The sequence below is a fragment of the Pelophylax lessonae genome (genome assembly GCF_965119305.1).
Source record: "Pelophylax lessonae genome assembly, chromosome: 13".
NCBI classification, from domain to species: Eukaryota; Metazoa; Chordata; class Amphibia; order Anura; family Ranidae; genus Pelophylax; species Pelophylax lessonae.
Genome location: NC_138780.1, coordinates 166,941,659 through 166,967,779, shown reverse-complemented (window position 1 = coordinate 166,967,779; position 26,121 = coordinate 166,941,659). Strand labels below are relative to the sequence as shown.

At 41.4% G+C, this 26,121-nt stretch overlaps 1 protein-coding gene across 1 annotated transcript in view; it reads right to left on the bottom strand.

The window, feature by feature from the left end:
- Positions 1-26,121, bottom strand: part of VRK1 (VRK serine/threonine kinase 1) — a gene marked incomplete at its 5' end in the record, with an annotated part of 57,745 nt that overhangs the window by 25,090 nt on the left and 6,534 nt on the right. The window contains 9 exons of the mRNA XM_082242828.1: positions 4,352-4,533; positions 6,729-6,787; positions 7,078-7,198; positions 12,361-12,493; positions 18,839-18,931; positions 19,507-19,615; positions 19,844-19,931; positions 21,708-21,777; positions 22,923-22,975. Coding sequence (XP_082098954.1) covers positions 4,352-4,533; positions 6,729-6,787; positions 7,078-7,198; positions 12,361-12,493; positions 18,839-18,931; positions 19,507-19,615; positions 19,844-19,931; positions 21,708-21,777; positions 22,923-22,975 — 908 coding nt within the window. The remainder of the gene's footprint in view (positions 1-4,351; positions 4,534-6,728; positions 6,788-7,077; positions 7,199-12,360; positions 12,494-18,838; positions 18,932-19,506; positions 19,616-19,843; positions 19,932-21,707; positions 21,778-22,922; positions 22,976-26,121) is intronic.

Below are 26,121 nucleotides of genomic sequence, written 5' to 3'. Positions count from 1 at the left end.
CGCGGGAGCGCGCCTCGGCGGCGCGCGCTCCCTAGACCCTCACAAGCTAGTGACGTAGCCCTACGTCACTTTGCCTGTGAGGGGTTGACCGCCGACGTAGATAGTCGTGCGGCGGTCGGAGTGCTTAAAGACAAACAGGAACCACCACCCTCAGTAACAAAAATTTCTATTTGAATAATGATCAGCTGAGCACACTTAAAAGACTTCAGGAATTCTGAGAGGCCAGAGATGGCAATGCATGAAGGAACCTCAGTCACAACTAAATCACATGCTGCTGATACTGGCACATATCCAGTCATGGCACACAGAGATGGGAATGTCTGCATTGTTTCAAGAATCTACATGCAAATGCATTGGAAATTACAGAAGCAAGTTTTCATCCGTGACCCCCCCATATACACTGAACAACATACAATGTAAATGGAATGGAATCATAACATGACCTTGTCAATGTTCTCGTAAGGAAAACCTACTACAATCTAAAAAACAGAAGTCTTGTAATTTCCAGGCCATTAATATCAATGTCACTTGGAAATGTTTCATATTTTGACATACTTGGAAAAAGAAAGAATCTGCGTGACCTCCAGTCAACTGTAGTTTGTTGTTGTAGGTGATAAACAATGTAGCAAAATTTGCTTAGTAAGGCTCGGTTCACACTATTGCGATGCGGGAAGGCTGCGAATTCGCAGCCTGTTCCCGCATCGCACACGCACCCCCGGCAGTTCACACTGCCATATGCGATCCGCTGGGGGTGTCAATGTAATCTTAACGACACCCCCAGTTTGATCGCATATCGCAGTGCGATCGTGCAGTTCGCACAGGATCGGATCGCACAAGTGTGAACCGCTGTGCGATCCGATCCTGATGCGGCAGCAAAAATGCCTCCTGTGCGTCTTTGCTGCGGGTGCGGTGCGAATTTAGTCATACAAACTGTATGGCTAAACTCGCACCGCACAGCTGATCGCATGTCATGTCGGAGCAGTGCGCTCCGACATGACATGCGAACCCGGCACACGCAGTAGTGTGAACCGGGTCTTAAAGCTACTTTGTACATCAGATCTTGATAATTTCAATAGAATAGTTATATTGGAAGTTTTTTTAAAAAAAAAAAAAAAAAAAAAAAAAAAAAAAAAAAAAAAAGGACCCAGGGCCTCTATCAAACTAGGGAAGCTCACAGTTTATAGTAACAACCAAAAGAGTTGGTCAACTTAACTGGCCAACAAAAAACACAAGGGACAGGAGGAGTTAGGCAAGAGCCTTACTATGCAATCAAATCAAAGCCTTTTTTAACAGAAGAAAAATAGAACAGACCAGAAAAAAAAAACAGATGTAAAAAATGGACAAACAGTCTGTTTTTGCATTAAAAGAATGGCTCCGGGACTCTAGTGGTTAAGGAATCCAGCTGGCAGGCAAGAAACGAGGTAAAAGATGGATGTAAAAAACACTCATGTAAATGCCATACATTTTTTTTCTTTGAAAAAAAAAAAAAAAAAAAAAAAAGTGACTGAACTGATGAAATGAACAGTCCGCATGCGTGAAAGGGGTCAAAGTCAAAGCGCAAATGAGCAGTTCTAGTGCCATTAACTGAAATTTAAACGGCCACTAACATACACTGGCACCTACATCAACACCCAACTACACTAGATCAAACCCTGAACTAGTTAATTTTTTTTGCAGACACGGCCGCCTCCCTAGAGGGAAAGTGTGTTTTTTTCTCTTCACAGAAAAACACAGGGGCGGGCTACAGATTGAATAATCCCTGTAATAGCCAATCAGCGGCTATTTAAACAATCCTGTGATTGGGATCCAGTTCGCCCAGCTCCTGATCATTAGTAGAGACCCAGAGCTGTCAACAATCTGGTCTCAGTGCTGGGAGCTCGCTATCAAGCGCACTCAAGAACACAGATGCGGCGCCCAGGTTTAAAGCCCACCTTCTGGATGTCGCATATATGTGTTACGCAGTCATAAAGGAGTTTAGCCTTCTCTTCTATTTTTATTTACTGTAACTATCCCCATGCCAGCAATATTGACATGTCTATGTAAAAAAAACGTGGGAATAACCCAAAAAAAAAAAAAAAAAAAGAATTCCCAAGGCTTAAAATTAGCCAAACAAGCAACAGGAGCTCAACCAAACAACTGGAGCCCACCTGGAAAAAACAATACACCCTCTCAAAGCGGATCAGGTCCTCTTAAACAGCAACCTGCAAAACCTTGTGGCCAAAGGAATCAACCACAGATGCCAAAACATCCACTTTATAAAACTTTTTAAAAGCATGCACCGAAGCCTTGCAAACCTGCGTCATGGAGCCCTGATGATGGAAGGCCCAGGAGGCACTAAGAGCCCTAGTAGTGTGCGCCTCAATAGGGGAAGAAGGAACCTGACCCCTGATGGGATATGCCTGAACCACAGTCTGTTTGATCCATCTGGAAATTGTCGCAGAGGAAGCGGACAACCCTTTGAGGTCCAACCGTGAGCACAAATGGAGAGTCTGACTTCCTAAAAGTCTCTAGCTGCCAGGTGCACCCTAATTGCCCGGACAACCTCCAAAGCATACAAGGCAATTCCCTTCGGATGTTTAGGCCTGGGACACAGGGAAGGCAACACGTCTTCATTCAAATGAAAATCAGAAACAACCGTTGGAAGGAAAGACAGACAGGGGCCAAGAACCACCTTATTCCTGTGAATCAACAGATGGGGAGAACAGGATAAGGTCACCAGTTCCGACACCATGCACGCAGTGGTGATAGCCACCAAAAAGGCCACCTTCTGGGTCAGCGTAAACAGGGGAAATCACCCGAATATTTTTAAAGGGAGGCTTCTGTAGAGCTTAAAGCACCAAACTGAGATCCCAAGGCGGCAACGCAGCCCGCACTGGAGGGACCAAATGTCGGACACCCTGAAGAAAGGTACGCACCAGGGAGTGTGTGGCCAAAGGTCGTTGGAAGAAGACCACCAAAGCCGACACCTGGCCCTTGATGGTACTCAAGGCCAACTTCTGTTCAACCCCCTGTTGAGGGAAGGTGAAGACCTGAGCCACCAAGGAGCAACGAGGATGAACTCCAAGCAACTCACACCACACAATAGACGTTTTCTACGTACGATGGTAGATATTCCTAGAAGTAGATTTCCAAGCTTTCAACAGAGTAGGAATCCCTGATTTAGATAAACCTCTATCCTTCAGCACCTGGCGTTCCAACAACCAAGCCGTCAAAGCCAGCGACCGTAAAGCAAGATGGAAGATCGGTCCTTGGGACAGCAGACCCTCCCTGAGAGGAAACCTCCAAGGAACGTTGACGAACAGCCGCGCCAGATCGGTGTACCAAGCCCGACGAGGCCAGTCCAAAGCCACAAACATGACCAGAATCCCTTCTGCCTCAATCCTGCGTGAAGTCTGGGCAGAAGCTTGAGAGGAGGGAAAGCGTAAAATCAGACAATACTGGCCCCACAGGGCCACCAGCGTGTCTGTGGCATCCACCAGAGGATCCCTCGACCGAGCCACAAACCTCTGCACCTTTCTGTTGAGCCGAGACACCAACAGATCAACCTCGGGAGTATCCCACCTGAGACAGAGCTGATGAAACACCTCCGGATGAAGGGACCACTCCCCTTGGTCCAATGCCTGCCGACTTAGGTAACCCGCCTGCCAATTTTCCACCCTGGGAATGTGTATGGAAGGAAGGGCTGGAACGAACCGTTCTGCCCACTTTAGAATTCCGGCTACCTCCAGAGCCACGAGGACAATTCTTGTGCCCCCTTGGTGATTGACATAAGCCATGGCATTGTCCGATTGAATGCGCACTGGACAACCCTGAAAACGATCGGTCCAATGATTCAGACAGTCAGATCAGGCTGCAATGGGGAGGCTGCAGGCGGGCACAGATCAGGCTGCAATGGGGAGGCTGCAGGCAGGCACATATCAGGCTGCAATGGGGAGGTTGCAGGCAGGCACAGATCAGGCTGCAATGGGGAGGTTGCAGGCAGGCACAGATCAGGCTGCAATGGGGAGGTTGCAGGCAGGCACAGATCAGGCTGCAATGGGGAGGTTGCAGGCAGGCACAGATCAGGCTGCAATGGGGAGGCCGCAGGCAGGCACAGATCAGGCTGCAATGGTGAGGCTGCAGATGGGCATTGACCAGGCTGCATTGATGAGCACTGATCCTTATTTTGCTTCAAAGTTCTTTATTTAAAATTTAAATTGAACGGAAACTTCCCTCTTAAAATTAAGGTGTGTGTTCTATGCCTGTGCGTGTTATACGCCGATAAATACAGTAAATACTGGTTGGCAAATATCTGTATAACTACGCCAATTATGACCATCCTAAATAAGCTGTACAGTGTTCATAGACATACCTTTCGATCCTTTACAGGGACATGTCCATTCTGGGTGGTACTACCAGGGAAGTCCAGCTTCCCATCATCCTTGCTACCCAACGCCTTCAGACCTTGCAAAAGAATGTTTCTTAATTTCTGATACGGAGGTTTCGCTTCATAGCTCAGTTGAGTAATTTCGGTCATGTACTTTGCGATTTCACCTATTGAAAGCAAGAAGAGTACAGTAAATAGTACACTTTCATTTGAATTGCGGCATTTGTGCTTTTATATCCAGGCATCTAGTGTCTACCCTTGCGGGGTGCAGGGAATCTGTACATTTAAAATATGCTCTATTCTTACTGTGACCATAACAGTCAAACAGCTAGGAAACACTTTGCCTTTAAGCTGATCACCACTATCAAACCAGAAATCACCTGACAAAAAGGTTGCCTAAAATGGTTCTAAACTCAGTAGGTTTTTACCTTATTGCATTCTCTGCATAAAAGAAATAAAAAACCCTACTACATGTTCTAGCACCACCCATCACTAAACACTTACCTGAGTCCTGTCACCGCTCCTTCACCTCTCCTTTCGTTTCCAGTTCTCACAAAACACCTTGAGGGCAGCGAGAGCCATAGGCTCCTGCTGCTGTCAGTCTAATTCCTGTGAGAGGGAGAGGAGCTGTGAATTACTGGCACTGTGTGTCTATGGACCCACACAGCCCAGCACGGGAGGGCACGCACACTGGTGCTCCACAGCACACGATTTTCAAAGGCGACCCCCAGAGGAAGGAACTATTGTATAGTTTGTTTGCTGGATTTGGCATGGGGACACACTGGATGCCGCTTGCCACCATTGTGCTCTTGCTGGGCGTCCATTGTATCTGTGCTTTTAACCCCTTCATGCCACCGGGTAAACAAATCCTAATGCCTAAGCCCAATTTTGCAACTTTGACATGCGTTAGTAAAAAAAAAAATCGAATTTTTGTAAAATCTTACCGTAAAATTCTTTTCTCCGAGTCCTCTGACAGTCGTCGCCACTTTTAATTCATTACGATTGGGTAATGAATTAAGAGCGGCGATGACTGTCAGAGGACGTAAGAGAAATACATATTCTCACAACTACTTTGTACATCCAGGTGGATTATACCTTGTATTGAGCCTTCATTGGATGGTAAATGGTAATGGATACCTCCTGATTTTTTAATTCTTATTAATAAAAGAAAAATGGCCCAAAATATATATATATATATTTTTAAATGTAGCTGTATATTTCCCGCTATTACCAGAACTTACAACCAAAAAAACAAAAAATAAATGCTCCTGTCAATTGTAGAAATACCACATATATGTATGTTAGCTGTTGTTTGTACCCATAGTACAGCCCAGAAATAATAGTATGCATTTTTGTGTTTTTTATCCTACCTAAAACACACTGACACAAATTAAAAAAAAAAAAAAGAAAAAAATCCTGTCCAGAAGAGAATGACCCTGATTTTGACTCAAAGCACTAACCCTAGCACTGACCTAGACCAAACCTTGGAAAAGAAAAGGGGAAGCTGGCGCTCTGGGCTGCTATAGTAGGGTCGGTATGACCAGTGTATGAGAAGCCAAAACAATAATACATGCAAGTAGGGGGATAAAAGCAATACATCTATGTGCATGACATACTTTAATAGAGGATATTCAAGTCCATCATAAAAATAAAAAAGACAAGGGGGAGAGTGTGCCAATATAGCCGGAGTATAAGTCTGCAACAAAGGGCTGGCTCCATAGCACAGGGAAAAGGCAAAAAACAAACAAACAGAGCACTTTAAAAAAAGAGCGCGCATGCCCATTGAGAGCTTGGCGCATGCTCTAAAACACGTTGTGTAATTCCTTTGGTCCCGTTTTTTTAGAAACAAAGTAAAAACCTTTTGCTTCTATAAACTGTGGGCCAATAGAGGTGACTGCACATACCCGGCAGCAGCTTGGGGGAAAAAAAAAAAAAAAGAAAACAAACCTTCCAGACAAGCCCAAGCTGATGTGAACGCTTGCAGTCAAGTCCAGCCTCCTCCCATTCGTACTGGCTCATCACCACATGATGGGCTTCACCTCACTGGCCAATAACAATGTGTAAGAGGCTGGCAAGCTTTGACATTAGGAAGAAGTGTTGATGCTTTGCCTGTCAGACCAGTCTGATGTTTGCCCATATGTAAGCTTTCTAAAAGTTTCTTGGAGGGGGGGGGGGGGTAAGGAAGTGCTTCACTCAGCAGTTAGTGTGAAGCAAAGAAATGCACCCAGCTATCCCTGCATATCTCCTCCATTGCACAGTAGTGGGATCACTACACCAAGTAGGAGCCTTCGATCACACAGCCCCTTCCCATTTAACACAAGATTAGTTAACTGAAGATTCCATACGGTAATTATGTTCCTACCTGGCTTCTTTTTCCCAGGGAAGCAGGTTTCCATAAGCGTTGGGATTTCATCACAATACCTGAAATACCAAAAAGAAAATAAAAAGTGGAGATTTGCGTTTGCACGTTTAAATGGATATTTAGATATTGTAACTGTTCACTGAAAACATTAAGTGTAGAGAGAAAAGAGGAGCACTGCCAGTGCGAGCGAGAGATGAAGGGAGTAAAACTTTTTACTGGTACCCTGGACAAAAACAAGCATCTAATTCTCGTAGTGCAGGAAACCCAACTGGAAGGGTAACAACATTTTCATCAGAGTTGAGTATTAAGCAGATTTTAAACTTGCAGTAAACATTATAGACAGACGTACCTTATCTTTGAGTTGGTAACATAACTTGGGTTCATTAAGTTGTCTTCCCAAGGCAGCTTTCCACAGAGCCACTGAATCATACAATAACCCAAAATTTCTAAGTCGCCTCTTCTTGAAGGATCTGTTGAAATATTTTGAAATATTTAACATGGCTCTCAAAAGGGAACTAGAATGTTTTTATAGATGCTTAGATAACAGCAGGAGACCAATTAGGGCCCCTTGACACTATTCAATGACTTAACATACATTAGGTAATGCAATGCATCATGCATTAATGCAGCCCATTTATTTTGAAAGGGCGGTATTACACAATAATGCACACAAAATGGACCTGCAGTTTTTTTTTTTTTTATTCAATGCACTACATTGATTCTGTGTGGGTGGGTCTCCTGGTGATGTAATAAAGGTGTTGTAGAGCCATTCCAATGCACCATTGTTCATGCATTAAAAAGGGGAATTTTGAGGTACCAGTGAATTCCATATCTTTGAGTACAGTACAGGACACAGTTACAATATTCATACACCATGAGTTACCATGTACCTTCAGTTGATTGGACACCGACAAAGCTTTGGAGGACACGCCTCCCGGGCACTTCTCCTAAAGCCCTACCCTACTCCGTGAGTCCGTAATTTTGTAGTAAGCAATTGAGTGTAAACCAAGAAATGGAAGAGAGGGTGTTCTGTATTGCACTCCAAGGTAAAGGAATAAACAGACAGGTCAAAATGTCTCTATCCTAATCGTACAGTACACAGGTAAAATATTCTTACACCATGGGCCATCCTCAAGCAATGAATAAGAAGGGTGGGTAACAATGAGGCAAATAGAACTGTGCCAACAGGCCCAGCAAGGTTCAGAAGGCCTAACTTCAAAGAGCCACTGGGGGAAATTTGTAGCCAACATCTCAATCAGCAGAAAATGACACAGTCCCCTGGTAAAACTTTAAAAAAAGTAGGAATGATCAGATAGCAGCCTTACACAACAAAGATACAAAGACTTGGTGTGGTTAATTAGGAGGTGCACTGAATGGAAATTTTGGTGCTGAAACCAAAAATGCAGCATGCACTTGACCGAAAATGACAGTTTGTAAAAAATATATATTTTTTTATATACATAATTGTATTTTAATCAACTTAATATGATGAATTCAAATGAATATGAGTTTTTTGTCAGGCCATTAATGGCACCTTTATCGCAAGAAAATCGCATCCCTTTAAATTCTACACAGGTCTTCACACTGGTCCGTTGCACTTCTGGCGCTGGTAAAAAAAAAAAAAAAAAAAAATCTTGCGTGCTGCATTTTTAGGCAATTAAAAAAAAAATGACACCTCTCCATTAAAATGCATTGAAAACGCAGCAATGACGCATCAATAAACGCACCCAGGTTATTTTTTTGATATGGTTTTCAAGTCACCATAAACACAGTAAACACACAGTGTTAAGTGATAAAAATAGTGGCAAAATAGCGTGCACGTCTTTGGTGCCATTACTGGCACCCTTTTCTCCTATCGGCAAAGTGCCAATAACACCATTTTCGGCCGCTGAAATTTCAGAGCATCTCTAGTGGTAATGCATATGAAACTCCCATTGATCTGATGGAATGAGGAGATTTCTTTGACAATATAATCTCTTGCAATTCGATTTATTGCACAATGGTGGACTTTGAAGCAGGGTGTCACTTGCCAGGTCCAGAGAACAGGACAGAGAGAATCCATCCATCTTACTAAAGCAGTAGACTTGATGCATACTCTAAGGGCTCTAAGTCTAGGCAACGTAGAGAGATTTCCTTTAGATGCTTAGGAGCAGGGCATAAGGATGTGAAGACAACATCCCCTTTGAGGTGGAATGCAGAGACCACTTTAGGAACAAAGGATGCCCTTGGGCGCAAAACAACCTTGTCATTGTGAAATATGAGGAAAGTCTCTATACAGGAAAAAAAAAAAAAAAAAAAAACTTTGCAAGAGAGATCCTTCTAGGGGGATATCCCTGATAGGGGTGGTTTACGCAGAGCAAAGCAAACCAATGTAAGTTCCCAAGGAAGCTGCAAGGATAATGCGAGATACAGGGTTCTTATAAGGGAGAGCAAGGCCAAAAGGTCTTTAAGAAAATGGAGAAGGCCAAGACTTGACCTTTAGGAGTACTTAAGGTCAATTTTTGGTCAAGAACTGATTGCAGGAAGGTACAAAGTAATTTGCCAATGTACACACCAGACAGACAAAAAGATTTCCAGGTGCAATAATATTCTTGGAAGGGTCTGGCAAGGTAGAAGTCTCAAACTCAGAAGCCCCTCTGTCCTTTTAACACTTGGGGTTTAAGCAGCTCTGCCATTATAGCAGATCTGGCCTGTTGGGAAGAGCCCAGGGGTCATCTGCTAGAAGTCAGTATGTCAGTGTACCAGGTGCTTTTGGGCCAGTTTGCAGGAATTAGAATCACCGCCTTTCTCACTTCCTCCGAGCAGACAAGATAGGATTTACACTTGAAGGAATATAGTCACACATGGCAATATTAGGTCAGTGATATCACAAACATCCTTGCCCCACTGCGTACTTGCAAACTGCGGGCGGGGAATGTCCTAGCCCCAGCTGACTGAGCTGGCACTGACAGCTTCCTTCCATGTTCAGACTAAACTCAAGCTCATTCCAACAAGAGACCAGCTCTTGCAATGATGTATAAAAAAATCTTGGACTAAGGAGAAAATTTAATTAAAAATGCCCTTTCTCCTAAGACACTAGCTAAAAGCTGGGGCATGGTGGTAGTAAGAGAAGCTATCCTGGGCTGGCCTAGAATTTTTTATTTTTTTTTGTTTAGTCCAATCATTCTGTAGGTGGCAGTATACAGTAAACCCCCTTCCATCGCGGGGGTTACGTTCCGGACCCACCCGCGAAAAGTGAAAATCCGCAAAATAGAAAAACCCTATTAAAATACACTGTAGGCATGTTTTTTTTACTGTCACTGTACGTGTAAAAGCATCTTGAGGTCTTTAAACACACTTTTAAAACAATAGAAACTCATTTAAACACATAAAAGATACTGAGAAACATAGCAAGAGCTATGGAAAACACAAAAATATTAAATTTTTAATGATTTATATAGTAAAATAACATTACAGAAAAAAACGCAATATACCAGGACCGCAAAAACGGAACCGCGATAGAGCGGGGATTTACTGTATTCCAAAAAGGTGAAACACGACCTGTGTCCCTTGTTAAAAATAAATAAAAGTAGGTTGCTGCATAAAGCTGAATACACACTATACAATTTCCTTTAGATTTTTTCCTTTAGATTTACCAAAACCATATAAGTTGAAACCTAAACACGTTCATATCAGGCAGGCCCTTGAACTACGTAGTTGAAGGTAAATCTAATGGAAATCAAACAAGTTGTATAGTGTGTATCCAGCTTTAGTCATTCTAGACTTTTCTGTATACCGCAGGATAGAAGTACATTTACAGAAAATTACTAATCACGTGAGCTGTTTAGACTGTTTTTCTTCAGTCAATTAATGCCGTGAAAAATAAAACTATTTTCTTCATCTGTCTGGAGACTCATTTCTAAGAATTTTAGGGATGTCACATTCATGAACGATGCCAGGGAAATTTGCATACTGTATGTAGGAGGCCTAGCAAGTTGTTTGGACAGAAATACAAATTACTTCGGCAATAACAGCACCCCCTTAGTACAGTAAATGAACAGCTGAGCCAAACACTTCAATATGATGTTTGTTAAGAACTACTTACCCAGGCTTCTGAAGTTATAAAGGGAAAAAGTCACACTTGCTCAATATTTGTAGCCTCCTTTACATTTTTGTACGTACCATTCAATGCTAATAAAAAAAACGTGGGTATTGCCTTGTTCTAGGTGGGAGCTGAGCGAGTTTAGCTGAGACTGTATTTATCTGTACGTTACATATACATGGCTATACACTTCTGCATTACAGGCATATATCAGAAAATATATGTGCATCTAATTATACAAAGAAAAACAAGCCATAGTTTGGCACAGATGAATCCATAGGTCTGGCTAGCTAAATGAGAGATGGAGAATGACAGTAGCACAAAAATATATGTATATAGAACAACTACTGAATAAAATAGTTAATTATGATAACTGTATTGGGTTTTTACAGATAATCAGTACCTTTATATATTTTTCTCTACATATACATGTAGACCAAGCTGTCCAATAAACATGAAAAGAATTGTGATGAACCTTGGCATGGGGGCTCAGCAGTTGCCAGGACAGCATTTTTTAAAGTAACCGATGCAAAAAACAAACAATTACTAGTCTAGGGGGCAGTGATGCCCCATTTCATTCTGTTGAAGAGCTACACCAGCCAAAGAATCTTTAGCATCCAACACACCTCCAAGTGTATAAAATGCCTGTACCCTCTGCTATGCACAGTGGTTCTATCTGCCTACCACTACAGCTGACATATTGGCCAGCAGGCGGACCTCCCAGCACACAGCAGGGGAGGAGAGTATATGGCCAATGTAGCTCTTCAAGAGAGCGAAGATGAAAGTCGTTACCTACAGGACTGTTAATTTTAACTTCTTATTTTGGGGACAGTCGCTTTAAAAGGTTAAGAAAAACACTATAGTGAATAAAAATTGTATATTTACAACTGAACGAAGGGAATATGTAAATATAACGACTATAATATATAAAATAATTTTTATTTCGCAAGGCTTTCACATTTTTCTCTGCATTTACACACCCAGAAAGCTGTCCAGCAAAAGTTACATGGGTTGGGACAAACTAAAATATTGTCAGGAGTGTTTACAATGGTCTCCTTGTCTTCAAATGGTTGAATTCATATTGAATATAAATGCAGATGAGCAGTGCAGTACTCCTGGTGCATGCATTTTCATGACGAGGTCAGCAATACCTGTGAAAACATTTTTCATAATGGTTTTACATATAGGAAGAAAAAAAATCCCAAGTGCTGCACATCCAGCAGAAAGTCCAACAGTGTCTATAGTAAAAGTAGCCTCAAGCCAAACTCCGTCCAGACCATGCCTGAATGTATTTTGCCCAGCCCAGAGGCCTTAGCCCTGGAGGAGAGGAGACACTGTTGGGCTTTGCTGGATGTGCGGCACTTGGGCTCTTCCCTTCCTGTATGTCTACACATTAAGCCAAGAAAAGCTCAACCCCAGCCTGCACCCTTTAGTGAGTCACTGGACCAGGACAGACAAGGAGCCAAGAGCAGCACCCCTAAATTTTGGCTTTGGTTTGCAGTTTATCATTACAGTTACACCAGAGATCAAGGGTACATAAAACATACTTACTGACTCCTTTGTGAGCATCAATACTTGTAAATTCTATTGTGCCATTGTGACACTTCCTTGGATCCTCTTTATACTCCTTGTGAACACCATCTGGGCTGTATCTATAGGCCAGGCCATAATCCACCAAGAACACCTACAAAAATCAGGCATGGTTTTTATTATGTGACATTTAACACCAGAGAGAGGAATCCAGCACACCTAAATAAATACCCACAGGTGTTACAGGCAATTAGTGCTTTGATATGTATGTTTTTTCTTTTTTTTGGACGATTCGGATTGCCGTTTTTTTTTTTTTTTATGTCTAATTTGATGATAGAAGCATTAAAAACCCCAGGTCTTATATGAAATTATTAAGTTAATTAAGATTTGCCCATGTACCATATATTACAGGAGGTGAATATGACTACAATATTTATCCTACTACTTTAAGGCTCATGTGCACGGCTGCAAAATGTGCAAGTGCATACAGGGTCTGTGCAAGATCATCTCCAGGAGCCTCAGCTGCTGCCCATAGAAACACAGGAATACAATGGTACTTGCCAGGTTTGTACTTGTGTGTGCAGCTTTACGCAAGTACCAGCATATATGCCCATGTAAATTTGCATCCTGTTAAATTGCTTTCTTTGGGCCTGTGTACATGGCAGCTGGGTTCTGGGAATGATTTTACACAGGTTCTGTACGTTCTGGCATACTACACAACCTTCCTGGCGGCTGTGTGATAAGCCTTTAAAGAGGTCCTATACTATAGAACAATTTTTGTTAAGGTTTCTCTAGAAAAATGTAAAAAAGTGTTGAAAAACATTTACTGTAATCACCATAGTCCTTCAAAAAGGAAAAAGTTTATTTTTAAATATCAAACTTGCTAACGTAAAAAATTGTCATTTCTTTAACCCTTTTGCTGCCAGAGCCGTTTTTTTGTGCATTTTCTGCACAAGTTTAAACACAAGTTTAAGAATTCATTTTAGGGCTTAAGATTACTCAAAACCCATAAATTACTTACATCCATCCATCCATCCAAAGGGAATTTTGAATCAGAGGGATAAACCTTCAAAATGCAAAATACAGTAGCGCAAAAAAAGAGTGGTAGTCATTAATTACCACAACCACAGCTCGAATGAAAAAATGCGGACATAAACATAATTAAAATAATTAAAATTAGAATAAAATCCCACAGTCCCATCAGCTGCAAGTGATAATCAGGATGTGCATTCCAAATCCAGGGTCTAGGTAGGTGTAAAAGGAGAGGATCACCCCACAATCCACCAAAGTGCCAGGGATATAGTAGAAATGGACACTCACCGGACCTCTATGCTTATTCACTCTCATGAACAAGCTAAACTCGCATTGTATAAAGAGCACTCAGAACTGAATCAGCTTTCTCTATCCAGAAAACAGCCACCAAGACTCCGGTACATGTGGGAGATAAATAAAACCTCCACTAGTGCAATAACGCTTAAACCATTTATTAAATGAACAATTCACAGATGAATTGCACTCACTTGTAGTATAACAATACAACGCACATCAAATGCAGGTGAGGGTAGACAATCGTTGGACCTGGTAGAGGGCTCCACGCCAAGCCAAGCACCGCTGGGTGCTTCCTTCACCGCCAAAGTAGTTACAGGGTATGCCGTCTGGCCACGCCCGAAGCGTTTCGTCACTTCCAACTTCGTCACTGGGGCCCCCCATTGACTAAGTCGGAAGGGACGAAACTCGTCAGGGCGTGGCCAGACGGCGTATCCTGTAACTACTTGGCGGTGAAGGAAGCACCCAGCGGCGCTTGACGTGGAGCCCTCTACCAGGTTCAATGGTTGTCTACCCTCACCTGCAGTTGCACCGACCCCAGCTTCCCTTGATCTGACAGCTAGCGGGGATCTCTCCCCCCGTCACACTCCGCAACAAACGCGGCCATGTGGGGCTCCGCCTGGTTGGGTCATCCATTCACAGTGTTCTGTGAATGGAAATACTACAAGGTCCGACAGCCTGTGCAGCTGCCGGCTTGTAAATTTCAATGAAGTACCACAGCGGTGTGGAGCGCTGTGGTAGTTAATTCTGCTGTGGTAGTTAATTCTCGCTTTCTTTCAGGTTGTATCTGCTTGCCCATATGGGATGTACTGGCAAGCAGATACACTGGCAAATCTGCTGGAGACCTGCATGGGGCCAGCAATTTACTGATCACTGGTGCAATGCTTTACAGACTCCATAAAAGATACATAAAATAAATGCACGTTACTTTACTTTATTTTTTTGTTCAAAAAAAAAAAAAAAACAAACGGGAGTTTAACTTGGTTTAAATGGTGAATGCAATACGACAGAACTAAGAACTTTCTGAAAAGCAATTCTTGATTTCTGGCAGCTCAACACACTGGATATAAAGGCTGTTCTCCTTGCAGCTGAAGAGCCATTAGTATGTAGACCCCTGCTGTGCTGATACCTGGCCTCATGCCCTTCATCATCAGGGACCTGTGCTTTTATTTGTGTTTAAAAAAAAAAAAAAACACCCCACACACAAAACGCTTTTATTTCAGTGAACCCAGCACTCCTGTAAAGTGACAGATGCAAAGCTGAACCTGGGTGAAACTATTTCCACACGCTGGTAGCAGGTGACAACCCCGAGTGATGTTAACAGCTAAGTGTGTCTTTTGCCCTCAGTGGAAAAGCTTTGTCAATAGGGTGGTAATATCACATGGGTAAACACTCCGGCATTAATGGCAGTATCATCACACACTTGTGATAATGCTAGAAACACTTCATTTTTTTATGTTACTGTAGCTGAAAGCTGAAGTCAAGGCATCAGAATAAACACAGTTCGTTAGATAAGTCAACAGTGCATGAATTAAAAGCTCAGTCATGCGAACAAAAAATTACGTGTATATAAAACAAATTTGAATGATCTTCTCCTGCAGCCTATGAGGTGGTATGGTTAAAAAGATTCAAGTGGTAGTGTTGGCCACATGACACTGCCAAGAGAATTCTCCATAAAAACTTTGAACAAGGGAGGTTTCTTACTGTCAAATTAACCTCCAAGGCCCCGTCCACATCTAGCCATTTGGGATTGTGAGCAAAATCGGCACCTAAATCGTGGCAAACACATCACGTAAAGGTTGTTGCCCAAAAAAAAAAAAAAAAAAAAGAAGAACAGGAGCTTCCTTTGGGTGGCAAGGGTCACACAATGTAGTTTGCCGCCATTTAAAACAAATGTTACACAAACATGCATGCTGCGTTTTGCCAGCAATGCAGTGAGATTTTGAATAATAGGCAGAATTGCAGCGATTCCGCCCATGATCCAGAATCACTAGATGTGAACGGGGCCTAAGAGCAAAGGCAACATTGGCACTGCAGCTGTAGTTCACAACCTGAGCCATGGTGGAATCACCATGGGGGTCAAACCACTGCCGTTTTATTGAGGAGGCACAACTACAGGAACAATGACAGACTTGCCTGTTAGAACAAGAATGATGGATGCAAGAGAAGAGTCTTCTAGTTTCATGTATAAGCTACAACTTATTTAAATTTACAAAACATTAGAAGAGAAAGTGACATACCATGCTACTATAGAAAAATCACACTTAACTAGGGCTGAAACAACAAATCGATCAACTAATCGATTATGAAAATACTATTTTCCTAATCGATTAGTTGCCCTGCATACAGAATGCATTATTTGTTTATATCTCAGAAAATACAGTACAACGCACATAAAGCTCAGTACACCGTCCATACATGTCACTAGAGATGGCATAGAACTTGTGAATATGTGAGGAGCAATGCCTCATGGGAAATGTAGTCCTGGGCAGGAGAAGGAACCAAGTGATTCTAAAAGGCAGAGTTTTTTTTTTACCTTGCTATAGGGACACTCTGTACAGTACTATACTTTGCTGCTTCCTAAAGGGACACTTTGAAGGCAGGAGGAGCCAGAAGTGCCGTGGGGGGCAGAAGAGGAGAATCAGTGCTGCTCTATGCAAAACCACTACACAGAGCAGGTATGATAAGTTTGTTAAAAAAAAATAATAATAATCCAACTTTTACAAACACTTGGATCTGTGCAGGGAAGATCAGCATCTGAACTGAAGCTGGCGGCTGATAAACTAGAGGTGATATAAGGCAATTAAATTTAAAGTTTAAAGCGGAGTTCCACCCTGGATTTTTTTTTTTTTTAAATACCCCCGGGACAGTCAGGGCTAGTACATTCCACAATGGCTAGCCTCTGATCTGTCCCGGGTTGCACTTACCTGTTAGGACAAATACTTACCTTGAAAACGTCTTGTCCGGCGCTGCCATCTCAGATGTGGGCCGCTTGAAGCCAGCGAGATCCCCTTCGGCGTCTTCTTCCGCCTTCTTCGGTCCCACGATGCTCTGCGCCGGCCCCGACGTCACTTCCGGGTCGCGCGCGTCATCCCTCTACAGCTTCTGGGCATGCCCAGAAGCTGTTTAGAAGGGGATGACGCGCGCGACCCGGAACTGACAACGGGGCCGGTGCAGGCGCAATGATTCCTGGGAGCTATGACGTTCAGCTCCCAGGAATCATTGCAGAGCCAGGAAGTGATGACGGGCCGCGGCCGAAGAAGGAGGAAGAAGGAAGTAAGGTAAGTATTTTTTCTTCGCTACGATGCAAGTTAAAAAAAAAAAAAAATATGCGATTATCCATTTCTTTTTCAGGTGACCCGGAGCGAGAAGATGGAGGTAAGTATTAAAATTAGGGTGGAACTCCACTTTAAGTTTACAAGTATTGTGCGTAGTGGTGAAGCGCTGCTACTTATTGGTATAAAGTGCGGATAGAATATACAGAATGAACTTTCTTTTACAATATTATTATGATATAAAACGCTTCATGCAATAATTTATGGGACCAGGTGGTTCCAATTCCCGTGTTAGGGTGACTGTATACGGTTCACTTTATCCACAATAAACATAAGTAACGGTCAAAGAAAATTTTGTGCCTGCATACTCAAAAAAGTGCCAAAAAGAATAAATACCAATAAGAAATAATGCCAAATAGGTGCTAGTGCAGGACCCTACTGTTGGTCCTAAGACATACCAGGTCCAGATCTGTGCAATGATAAATAATTAATTAATAAACAATAAAATGTGTCATGCACGTGTGCCAGAGTACACCAAAGAATTGCTAAAAAGCTAAATAAACTCTGAACATAAATCAATGATATATACACAATAACGTGCTCAGTGCCGTACAACAAGCTGTAAATGGTGAGGGATGATCCCCCAAATTATTCAAAGCAACAATGACAAGCAATAATAAGTGTCCATAAATGTGGCGTCAATTCGTGTGATTTCACTTCTTTCCTTTAGTGCTGTGCTATAGTGCAAGAAACATTGTGATCCTCCACCTAGAAGTTATTGGATACTTACCAGAGGCACTCAATACAAGTATTGTGCATTATATTTAAAATTATTATATCCATGAAAAAAAAAAAAAAAAAGTCTCAGCTTCTAGTACTACTTTAATATAAAAATGTTATTTTCCCCCCCCTCCACTCTTCATATAGCTTCAGGTCTGACTCTTAGTTAAAATACCCTGCATATCCGACTTATGGGCATATTTATTATATACATACACATGATACAAGATATAATACTTTCACTGTTTTACAGTAGAAATTCTAATTATATTCTAGTAGTGATTATCTGCTGTTTTTGTACTATAAAGGGCTATTTTTCTTTTGTTTAACCCCATCGTGACAGATTAAAAAAAAAAAAAAAAAAGCATGCTGCTGCTACCAATTGTCTTATGCTGCCCATACAAGTATTGATTTTTGGACAAGAATATTTGCTTGAATATTTATTTGTACAAAAATTATTTGTATATTCGTTGAATGGACAAGTGTTTGAAAATTCCACTTGCTTTTAACATTTAATTTTAAAATGAATATAACTACTGAGGAAAAACCACATACACTATTTGAAGATTTGTTTGCTAGAGAGGTTTTCTATTCTGCTCTTTTGAATTTTCCCGTCACTGTGATGACAACGAACACCGAATGGACCCCACTAATGGTTAGAAATTCGGATGCACTTAAATATTTTCAAAAGAAAAAGTTTGTGTATGGCCAGCATAAGTGATAACAGGCGCAGGGAGCTTGTTATCAAGCTACCTGCCTATTACAAGGGAGTCTCATTAATATTATATACAGTAACAACCCGGCCTGAAAATTAGCAAAATAGCGTTCTAGGTCTTTTCAAATGTTAAAAATGTTGATCTCCGTGTCCGATACGTACCACATTTAAACCTCTAATAATACATATATCTGTTTCAGAGTGGATTAAATATCCAACTATATAGCTGGATATTTATAATTACCAATGCATATACTGTACTGAATACTGAACTAAATTATACACTAACCTTTTTTTTTTGAGGTTTTTATCCGATTAATTCTAAACAATAATTGGCCAACTAATCGATTCTGAAAATAATTGTTAGTTGCAGCCCTACACTTGTACAGTTTTCTTTACATACCTGATTCGGATGTTTGTGATGAAGGAGAAGATTGGAAGCTTTGATATCTCCATGTACATATTCATGTTCATGTATATACTCCAGAACGTCAATCTACAAAACATGAAATTTAAAATAAACTTGATTCGTCTAAGCAACTGTAAGTGCAAAATTATATTAGTCTAAAAGACACAGGCAAGAAATAAAATTAGTAAGGTACACTACTATAGGTATAAATATAGTAAGGCTGGACAAATTCACAATCAATTTAGAAACAAATTAATTCTATTAGTGCTCATCCATCTCTATACAATTTCCCATACCTGCAATTTTTTTTTAGAACCCCAACAGTTAACTTGTAAAAAGCCAAATCATGGTTTCCAAAAGAATTCAGCAAACTAAAATGTCACATGGTAATCTTGAGACTATAGAGCCCAAGTGTGGATACTGCTATCTGCAGGTACTTTTCTTTCTGCAGGTATCCATTTATGATGGATGGTTGGATACTATTGGAAAATAAAATACCTGGCAGGGATGTCAGGAGAGTATGAAATAGATCTAAAACCTTGATTCTATGTATGAATTAAAAGGGATTCAGGTCATTCAATAAAAAAGGTGAAGGTTGTTTGGGCATCTCTGAAAAAGCGTCTCAACAATCGCAACAATAATGAAACAAATGCAGTACCTACCAGTCTTAACCCCAGCTGCAATACAGTCTTGTGAGGGAACGGTTTCCCACTGTCTTCAAAAATCTTCTGTAAATCTTTCCCGAATCGATCCATCACCATGAACCTGTAGCTGGAAGTAAGAAGCAGAAATGAGTTATTTTCTAAATGCCTCTTATATTAAAAAACAAAAAGCATTCTATACAATAAAGACATAAAAGCAGAGACTTCAAATATTCACTTTGCTTTCAAAACTACCAAGAAAATAAAAACTTCTTAAAATATGCTAATTATCTGTAAATCTGAACAGCAATCATTTAAACAAAGAGGGCTTTGCTAATAGATAGATACTCCTTATTACCTGTTTCCACTTTTCTCATGCAGCCCAGAGCCCCAGTATTTGGGCACACCAAGGTAGTCCAGTTTTTGAGAGTTGATCCATTGCTGAACTTCAAAAAAAAAAAAAAAAAAAAAAAAAACAACATTAGAAAAAAGTTACACCAGTATCTTTACTCACTACCCTCACAACAGAACTACTCCCATAGATTACTAGACATGCAGTGCAGGTATGAGGTTGCCATGTTGCGAGGTACGGATTGCACGGAAGATACATGGAATCTGCGCCCAGTTGTCAATCCGAGAGAAAATAGTGCTGCCCGTGGCGGTCATGTGAACAGTATTGTCAATTGGTGCTCAATGGGGGGGGGGGGGGGGGGGGGGAATGTGTGCTTCAGCCACCCAAGAAAAGCTTCCCTGTGCACTTTGCAATATATAGTGTTTAATGGATTAGCAACCTTTTGAAACATGTAGATATTTTCTAACAAACATGGCAACATTATAAAGTCTGGTACACATCTGTGTGCATTTATTTGCTTTTTGCAGCACATAGAAACGCATATGTTATGAAAATGCATTGATTCCAATGAGGCTCTTTACATGTGCGTTGCAAAAAATGAGGCATGACCAATATTATATGCATTTATCTATGTTTTTATCGCCCACTGAAGTGCATGAAACAAGGCACTAAAAAGGGCATTAAACAGCATAAACAAAACAAGGAAAAATACATGACAGTGGGAGCGGAGGGATGTAAACAGAGTATATGCACCCCAAAACATGGCAGCAGGTTTTAAGCCTCCGGTCACACTGGTGCGACTTGTCATGCGATTTGACAGTTCCAAATTGCATAAGTCGCACCCTATTGTTGGCAATGGAAATGTTCAAATCAGTGCGGCTCTGACTTAGTGCTGCTGCACCGATTTGAGAAAAAAAAAAAAGAAATTCCTGCACTATTTTTGCCAATTTCAGGTACGACTTGCATAGACATCTGTGCATGAAGTCGCAGAGATGTCAGCGAAGTCACACTGACATTCGGCTTTAAAATTGTGCGATTTAAAGTGGAGTCGCACAAATTTCAAAGTTTGATTTGGTGTGACCGAATGCCAACAGTCATTTGTTACATTTGGAAAGTCTCCAACAGTCACCTGAAACACAGGGGAAGGTTTTAAATGTTCCTTTAAAACTGGAAAGCAATCGCTAATAATCCATAACGTGAAAGTCGTTCTAAGTCTTTGGCTGTCTTTTTCCATTACAAATTTGAAAAAGGATAGTCTCTGGTACTGTGTATGTCACTAACATAGGCGTGCGCAGGGGGTGTGCCTGGGCTCACCCTAATCTCCCTGTGCGTCACAGATTCCCCCTGCTGATATTTCACCAAAGCCCTAAAAAAAAGCTGTAAAAAATAATAAAGAATGAAACAACAACAATATAAAATACTGACACTGTGCACTGCCCTACTGACACCAACCTCTGCCCTACTGAGAACTCCACTGCTCTACTGACACCAATTAATCTTTTAAAACATTTGGGTGCACACCCTAATGCAATAGGCTGCGCACACTTATGGTCACTAATAGGACATCAAGTTAGAGGAGCAAATTTAAGGAATGCAACTGGCTAACAGAGTTTACAGTCCAACTTAAGCTCTGGAAAGTGCAGCCAATTCTTTAAAATAACGGACAAGTTGGCATCTGCAAAGGCATGTTTTGTGTACGGTAACAGAGTCCGCAGGTTAGGTGTGCACGCAAATTCAATAACACGTCACGCATAGAGCTTCAAGTCCAGGGCAGACCCTAGAACGTCCAAGTTTACAACATACCCCTCAAAAACTGCGCTATAAATAGAACTAATTCATCTGGTTTATGTAACAAATGAGATAGACTTACTCATTTCTGGCTTCGCAGCACGCATGTAGAATTTCAACTCTGAGAAGAGGGGCCCATTATCGCTTGGTTCCTACAATTTAAAAATTTATTTAAATTTGTGTCCAAAACAAGGGTCTATATTTTTTTCATCTAGTTCATCCCCTTTTCTACTAAATTACAGCTTAGCAGGATCTCCTAGCTAGAAGATCCAGTTGAGAAAAAAAAAAAAGTAGAAGTGACCCAATAATCAAGTTATAGGCACTTAAAAAACTTAAAAAGGATAAAGTTCACCTTTCTAAAAATAAAAATAGCACATTTTTGTAGTAAAAAAAAAAATAAATAAATAAAAAAATGCATTTTTTTTTTTTTTTTATTAGGAGCCTGTAAAGCATTGCACCCATGATCAGATCACAGGTGCAATTTCAGGTTCCTGCAGACCGTCTGTCAGGAAGGATCAATGAGCTACCTGGAGTGTTTACCAACAGCCTTGGTAGGTTCATTGAGAACTACAAGCCATCCGCTATGAAGGCTGTCAGTACTTTTAGTTCATTCACAAAACTCTGTGAATGAATAACATGGCCGTGTGGGCGGAGCCCCGCACGGCCACATGCTTTTCTATTGTGACAGCGGGAACAGGGAGATCCCTGGCCCACTGTCACAATTAGAAATGGGATCAGGGAGAGGCTGCAGGAGTGAAAACATGTTACAAGCTCTACCCTAAAAACAGGAGGAACATGTTTAACCTGTTGCCAAAAGGTGAACTTATCTTTTAAAAATTTCATAATCTTTCCTTTTGATAGCTATGTAAAAAAAGAGTTAATCATAAACATGAAAAGTTTACAAAAAGAAGATTTTTCATTTAAATGTGGAGTTGGGTGGGTTGGCATCCTCCCACTTCTGTGGACATGAAGTATGGCTTCCAGGTATGCATCTTCCCCCTATGGAGTCTCACTGCTCCAGTGACAGTGGGGCGTTACATTAGGCTAAATTCTCAATACAATAGAAATTATAAACACAGATGTGGTAACTTCTCCCACCTTGGAGAAGGAGCCGAAAGAAAATATGGGAGAGTGTGTCCCCAAAGTTAGGAACCCCTAGCAAGGGGAAAGCCCAGGTGTGTCTCCCCTCCAGGAACTTTGCTTCTGAGTAGAGGGGATTGCAACTGAGAGGCCCCCGGTCACTGACACGAAGGACATCAAGAAAAAAAAAAAAAAACATTTTACTAAAATATCTTACCACTTTTATGACATATGGAGCATCTGGTCCAACGGTCTTAGAATTTTCATTAGCTAGTTTAGAAAAAAAAAAAAAAAAAAAAATGGTGTACAATAAAATCGAGTATACACAATAATTATGTTTCTATAGTTATTATATGTCAAATTTCACATTTAACACCTTTGGATGTACACATGTGGAGAATCCACACCTTTGTCACAAAAGAGGACACAAGGGTAAGATGAAAACAACATCTGCCCATGAAGGCAGAAATACAATGCATTTACCTAGACAATGATCGGTAACAGTGATTTGTTTCTTCTACTCAGTCCAGTTATCTGCAGCACACTCTTATCAGAGAGTCAGCCCAGGTATGGTCACACTAAGAGCAGCACAAAGGGGTTTTCACCACTTTCAGCCTATGTTACACAAGATAGCAGTTAAATTGTAGCGCCACACTTTGGACTTGTGCTTATTGGCTTGTTTTCATTCAGAGATGTTGGGTTTCTTCTTTTCTGGGTGACCGCTTGTGCATTGTAACCTCCTTACTCTTCAGTGTTCAAGCAGAAAACCATTCAAAAATGGCAAGAAAAATGGCCCGTTAGAAAATGATTCAAACCAGCCTTAGCTGCGATATTCACCATTAACCACTTAAGCCCCGGAGGATTTGGCTGCTAAACGACCAGGGGGTATTTTGCGATTCGGCACTGCGTGACTTTAACGGACAATTGCGCGGTCGTGCGACGCTGTACCTAAACAAATTGGACGTCCTTTTTTTCCCACAAACAGAGCTTTCTTTTGGTGGTATTTGATCACCTGTGCGCTTTTTACTTTTTGCGCTATAAACAAAAAAAGAACGTAAATTTTGCAAAAATAACAATATTTTTCACATTTTTTTTATATGAAATTCCCCCCCAAAAAAAAATGTAAAAATCAAAATTTTTTAACATTTTCGGCCAATTTGTTTTATGCTACATATGTTTGGTAAAAAAAAAAAAAAAAAAAAAAAAAAAAAGCGTATTTTGATTGGTTTGCGCAAAAGTTATCGCGTTTACTAACAAAGGGAAAGATTGTCATTTTTGTTGTTTTTTTTTTTAACTTGACTGACATTTTTGGGGTTACCAGTGACATTTCTACAGTAATCCGTGCTATAAATATGCACTGTTACTGTAAAAATACACTGGTAGTGAAGGGGTTAACTTTATTTGAAAGGGAGGGGCTGTGTGTGTCCCTAGGGGCGTGATTCTAACTGTGATTGGCTGTGACTTGAGGTGTAAGGACACTGATCAACGGTTCTACATAGTAGAACCGTGTGATCAGTGTATTTACACCGAGGAGAATGACAGGCAGCTTGTTTACACAAGCTGCCTGACTTTCTCCCTCTCCCCCGACGATCGCCGAGTGACCAGCGGACATCGGGTCCGCTGGTCACACGCGGGGGGGTCCGTGACCGCGCGGGAGCGCGCCTCCGGCGGCGCGCGCTCACTCCCCAGACCCTCCCAGGCTAGTGACGTTAATTAACGTCACTTTGCCTGTGAGGGGCTGACCGCCGCAGTAAATTTACTTGCGGCGGTCGGCAAGCGGTTAATCAAGAAATTTTCCCCACATTTTTTTTCTTCCACTAGATGTCCTCAGACTGATGCCCAGCATCATTAAACCCACTTCATTGAGCCCAGGTCATTTTGGACTCATCCCAGCCTATGACTGGACAGGGAGAGGAGCAGCCCAGTCTTGATTTAATTCCTCTTTTACCATTTTCTCTTCCTGTCCACATGCTTCTTGTCAGTACATAAACTGTCTGGGCTCCTTGCAGTAGAGACTCCAAGAGATCAAATTCAGGTGCTTTTTTTTTTTTTTTTTAAACATTACATTTAACGATGTATCAATATTTACAGAGCTGCATTCGTTTGTGACTGTATCTGCTGGGAGTTAGTTTTTTACTGGAAATCAAGTTTTTTTTTTGTTTTTCCCTTGATACGATAAAGGAAACCCACTTTGACATTAATATCCAGGTGTCTGCTTCATCAGAGTCTGGAAGCCTAAGGTCTTTTAGATACGGGTGCAGCTTCCAGGGGTAAATATACCCATCCACAGCAGGGTAACTACAGCATATCAAGAAATTTATAGAAATGCATTCCAGCAAAAAAAAAAAAAAAAAAAAATCACATTTTTAGTTTTTTAGCATGAGCAAGCATTTTCAGGCTCAAAGAAACTAATGCTATTGTGCCAAGAAAAAAAGTGTCAACACATTAAGCATAAACAAACACAAAACTGCATGCTATACGCCCGGTTTAGGCCACCAGGGGAATTTGACATGTCAAATCCCATGCCGAATTGCAGCTTTTTGCCAGCAACGGCACCGTCCGAATCGGTGCAACGCCGACTTTGCAGCGCCGCACCGATTTCCAAAAGTAGTTCCTGCACTTCTTATTCAAACCCGCCTCCAATGTGAACGAGGGCTTATAGCTGAACTCCAGGCAAACAGCTACCTACACAAATGAAAATATAAAATCTTTAATCCCCAGGGGTGGGGCCTGGTTGGAGCCCGGGCTGAGGCTGTTTCACACTCTATACACAGGGTCTTGTAGTGATGTGCGGCTTACAGGACTTTTTTTCCTTTGTATTGATATTTGGAGCGGTGACGAGCTCTGTCCTTGCCTGCACTCCCAGCAGTAGATTACAGAAGAGGACCTGTCGGAGCCTTGAGCAGCACCTGCAATTCTGGTATTGGATTACTGAGGGTTACACAGTTCTACCATATAGCACGACACTGTTCCAATTCTCCACTACTGGAGTCAAATCATACAACTAGGTCTTGTCCGTACCCCCAATCCTATGACTGGACAGTAAAGAAAAGGCAACACACAGATGATCACATCATCATCTCGCTTCACTCTCCTCCCCTATCATGCGCCTTCCTACCACACTGCAACACAACTGATTTTTCTGCTTCTCCCCCTCCTAGATAAAGCTCTGCTATACAGTAGAGCTGCATGATTAATCGTTAAAATAAAATCGCTCGATCTCGATTCAACCCCCCCTCACAATTCTAACCTGGCATTTCCACGATTCATGTAACAGGTGCAGAGCTGTTCTCTGCTCAGAGCGATCAAAAAAAAAAAAAAAAAGAAGAAAAAAAAAAGGCAGCAGGCAAAGTTTATCACAACATTACTCAGTGTTGAGATAAAAAGTAACATTGTATCATTTGTAGGGATGTAAC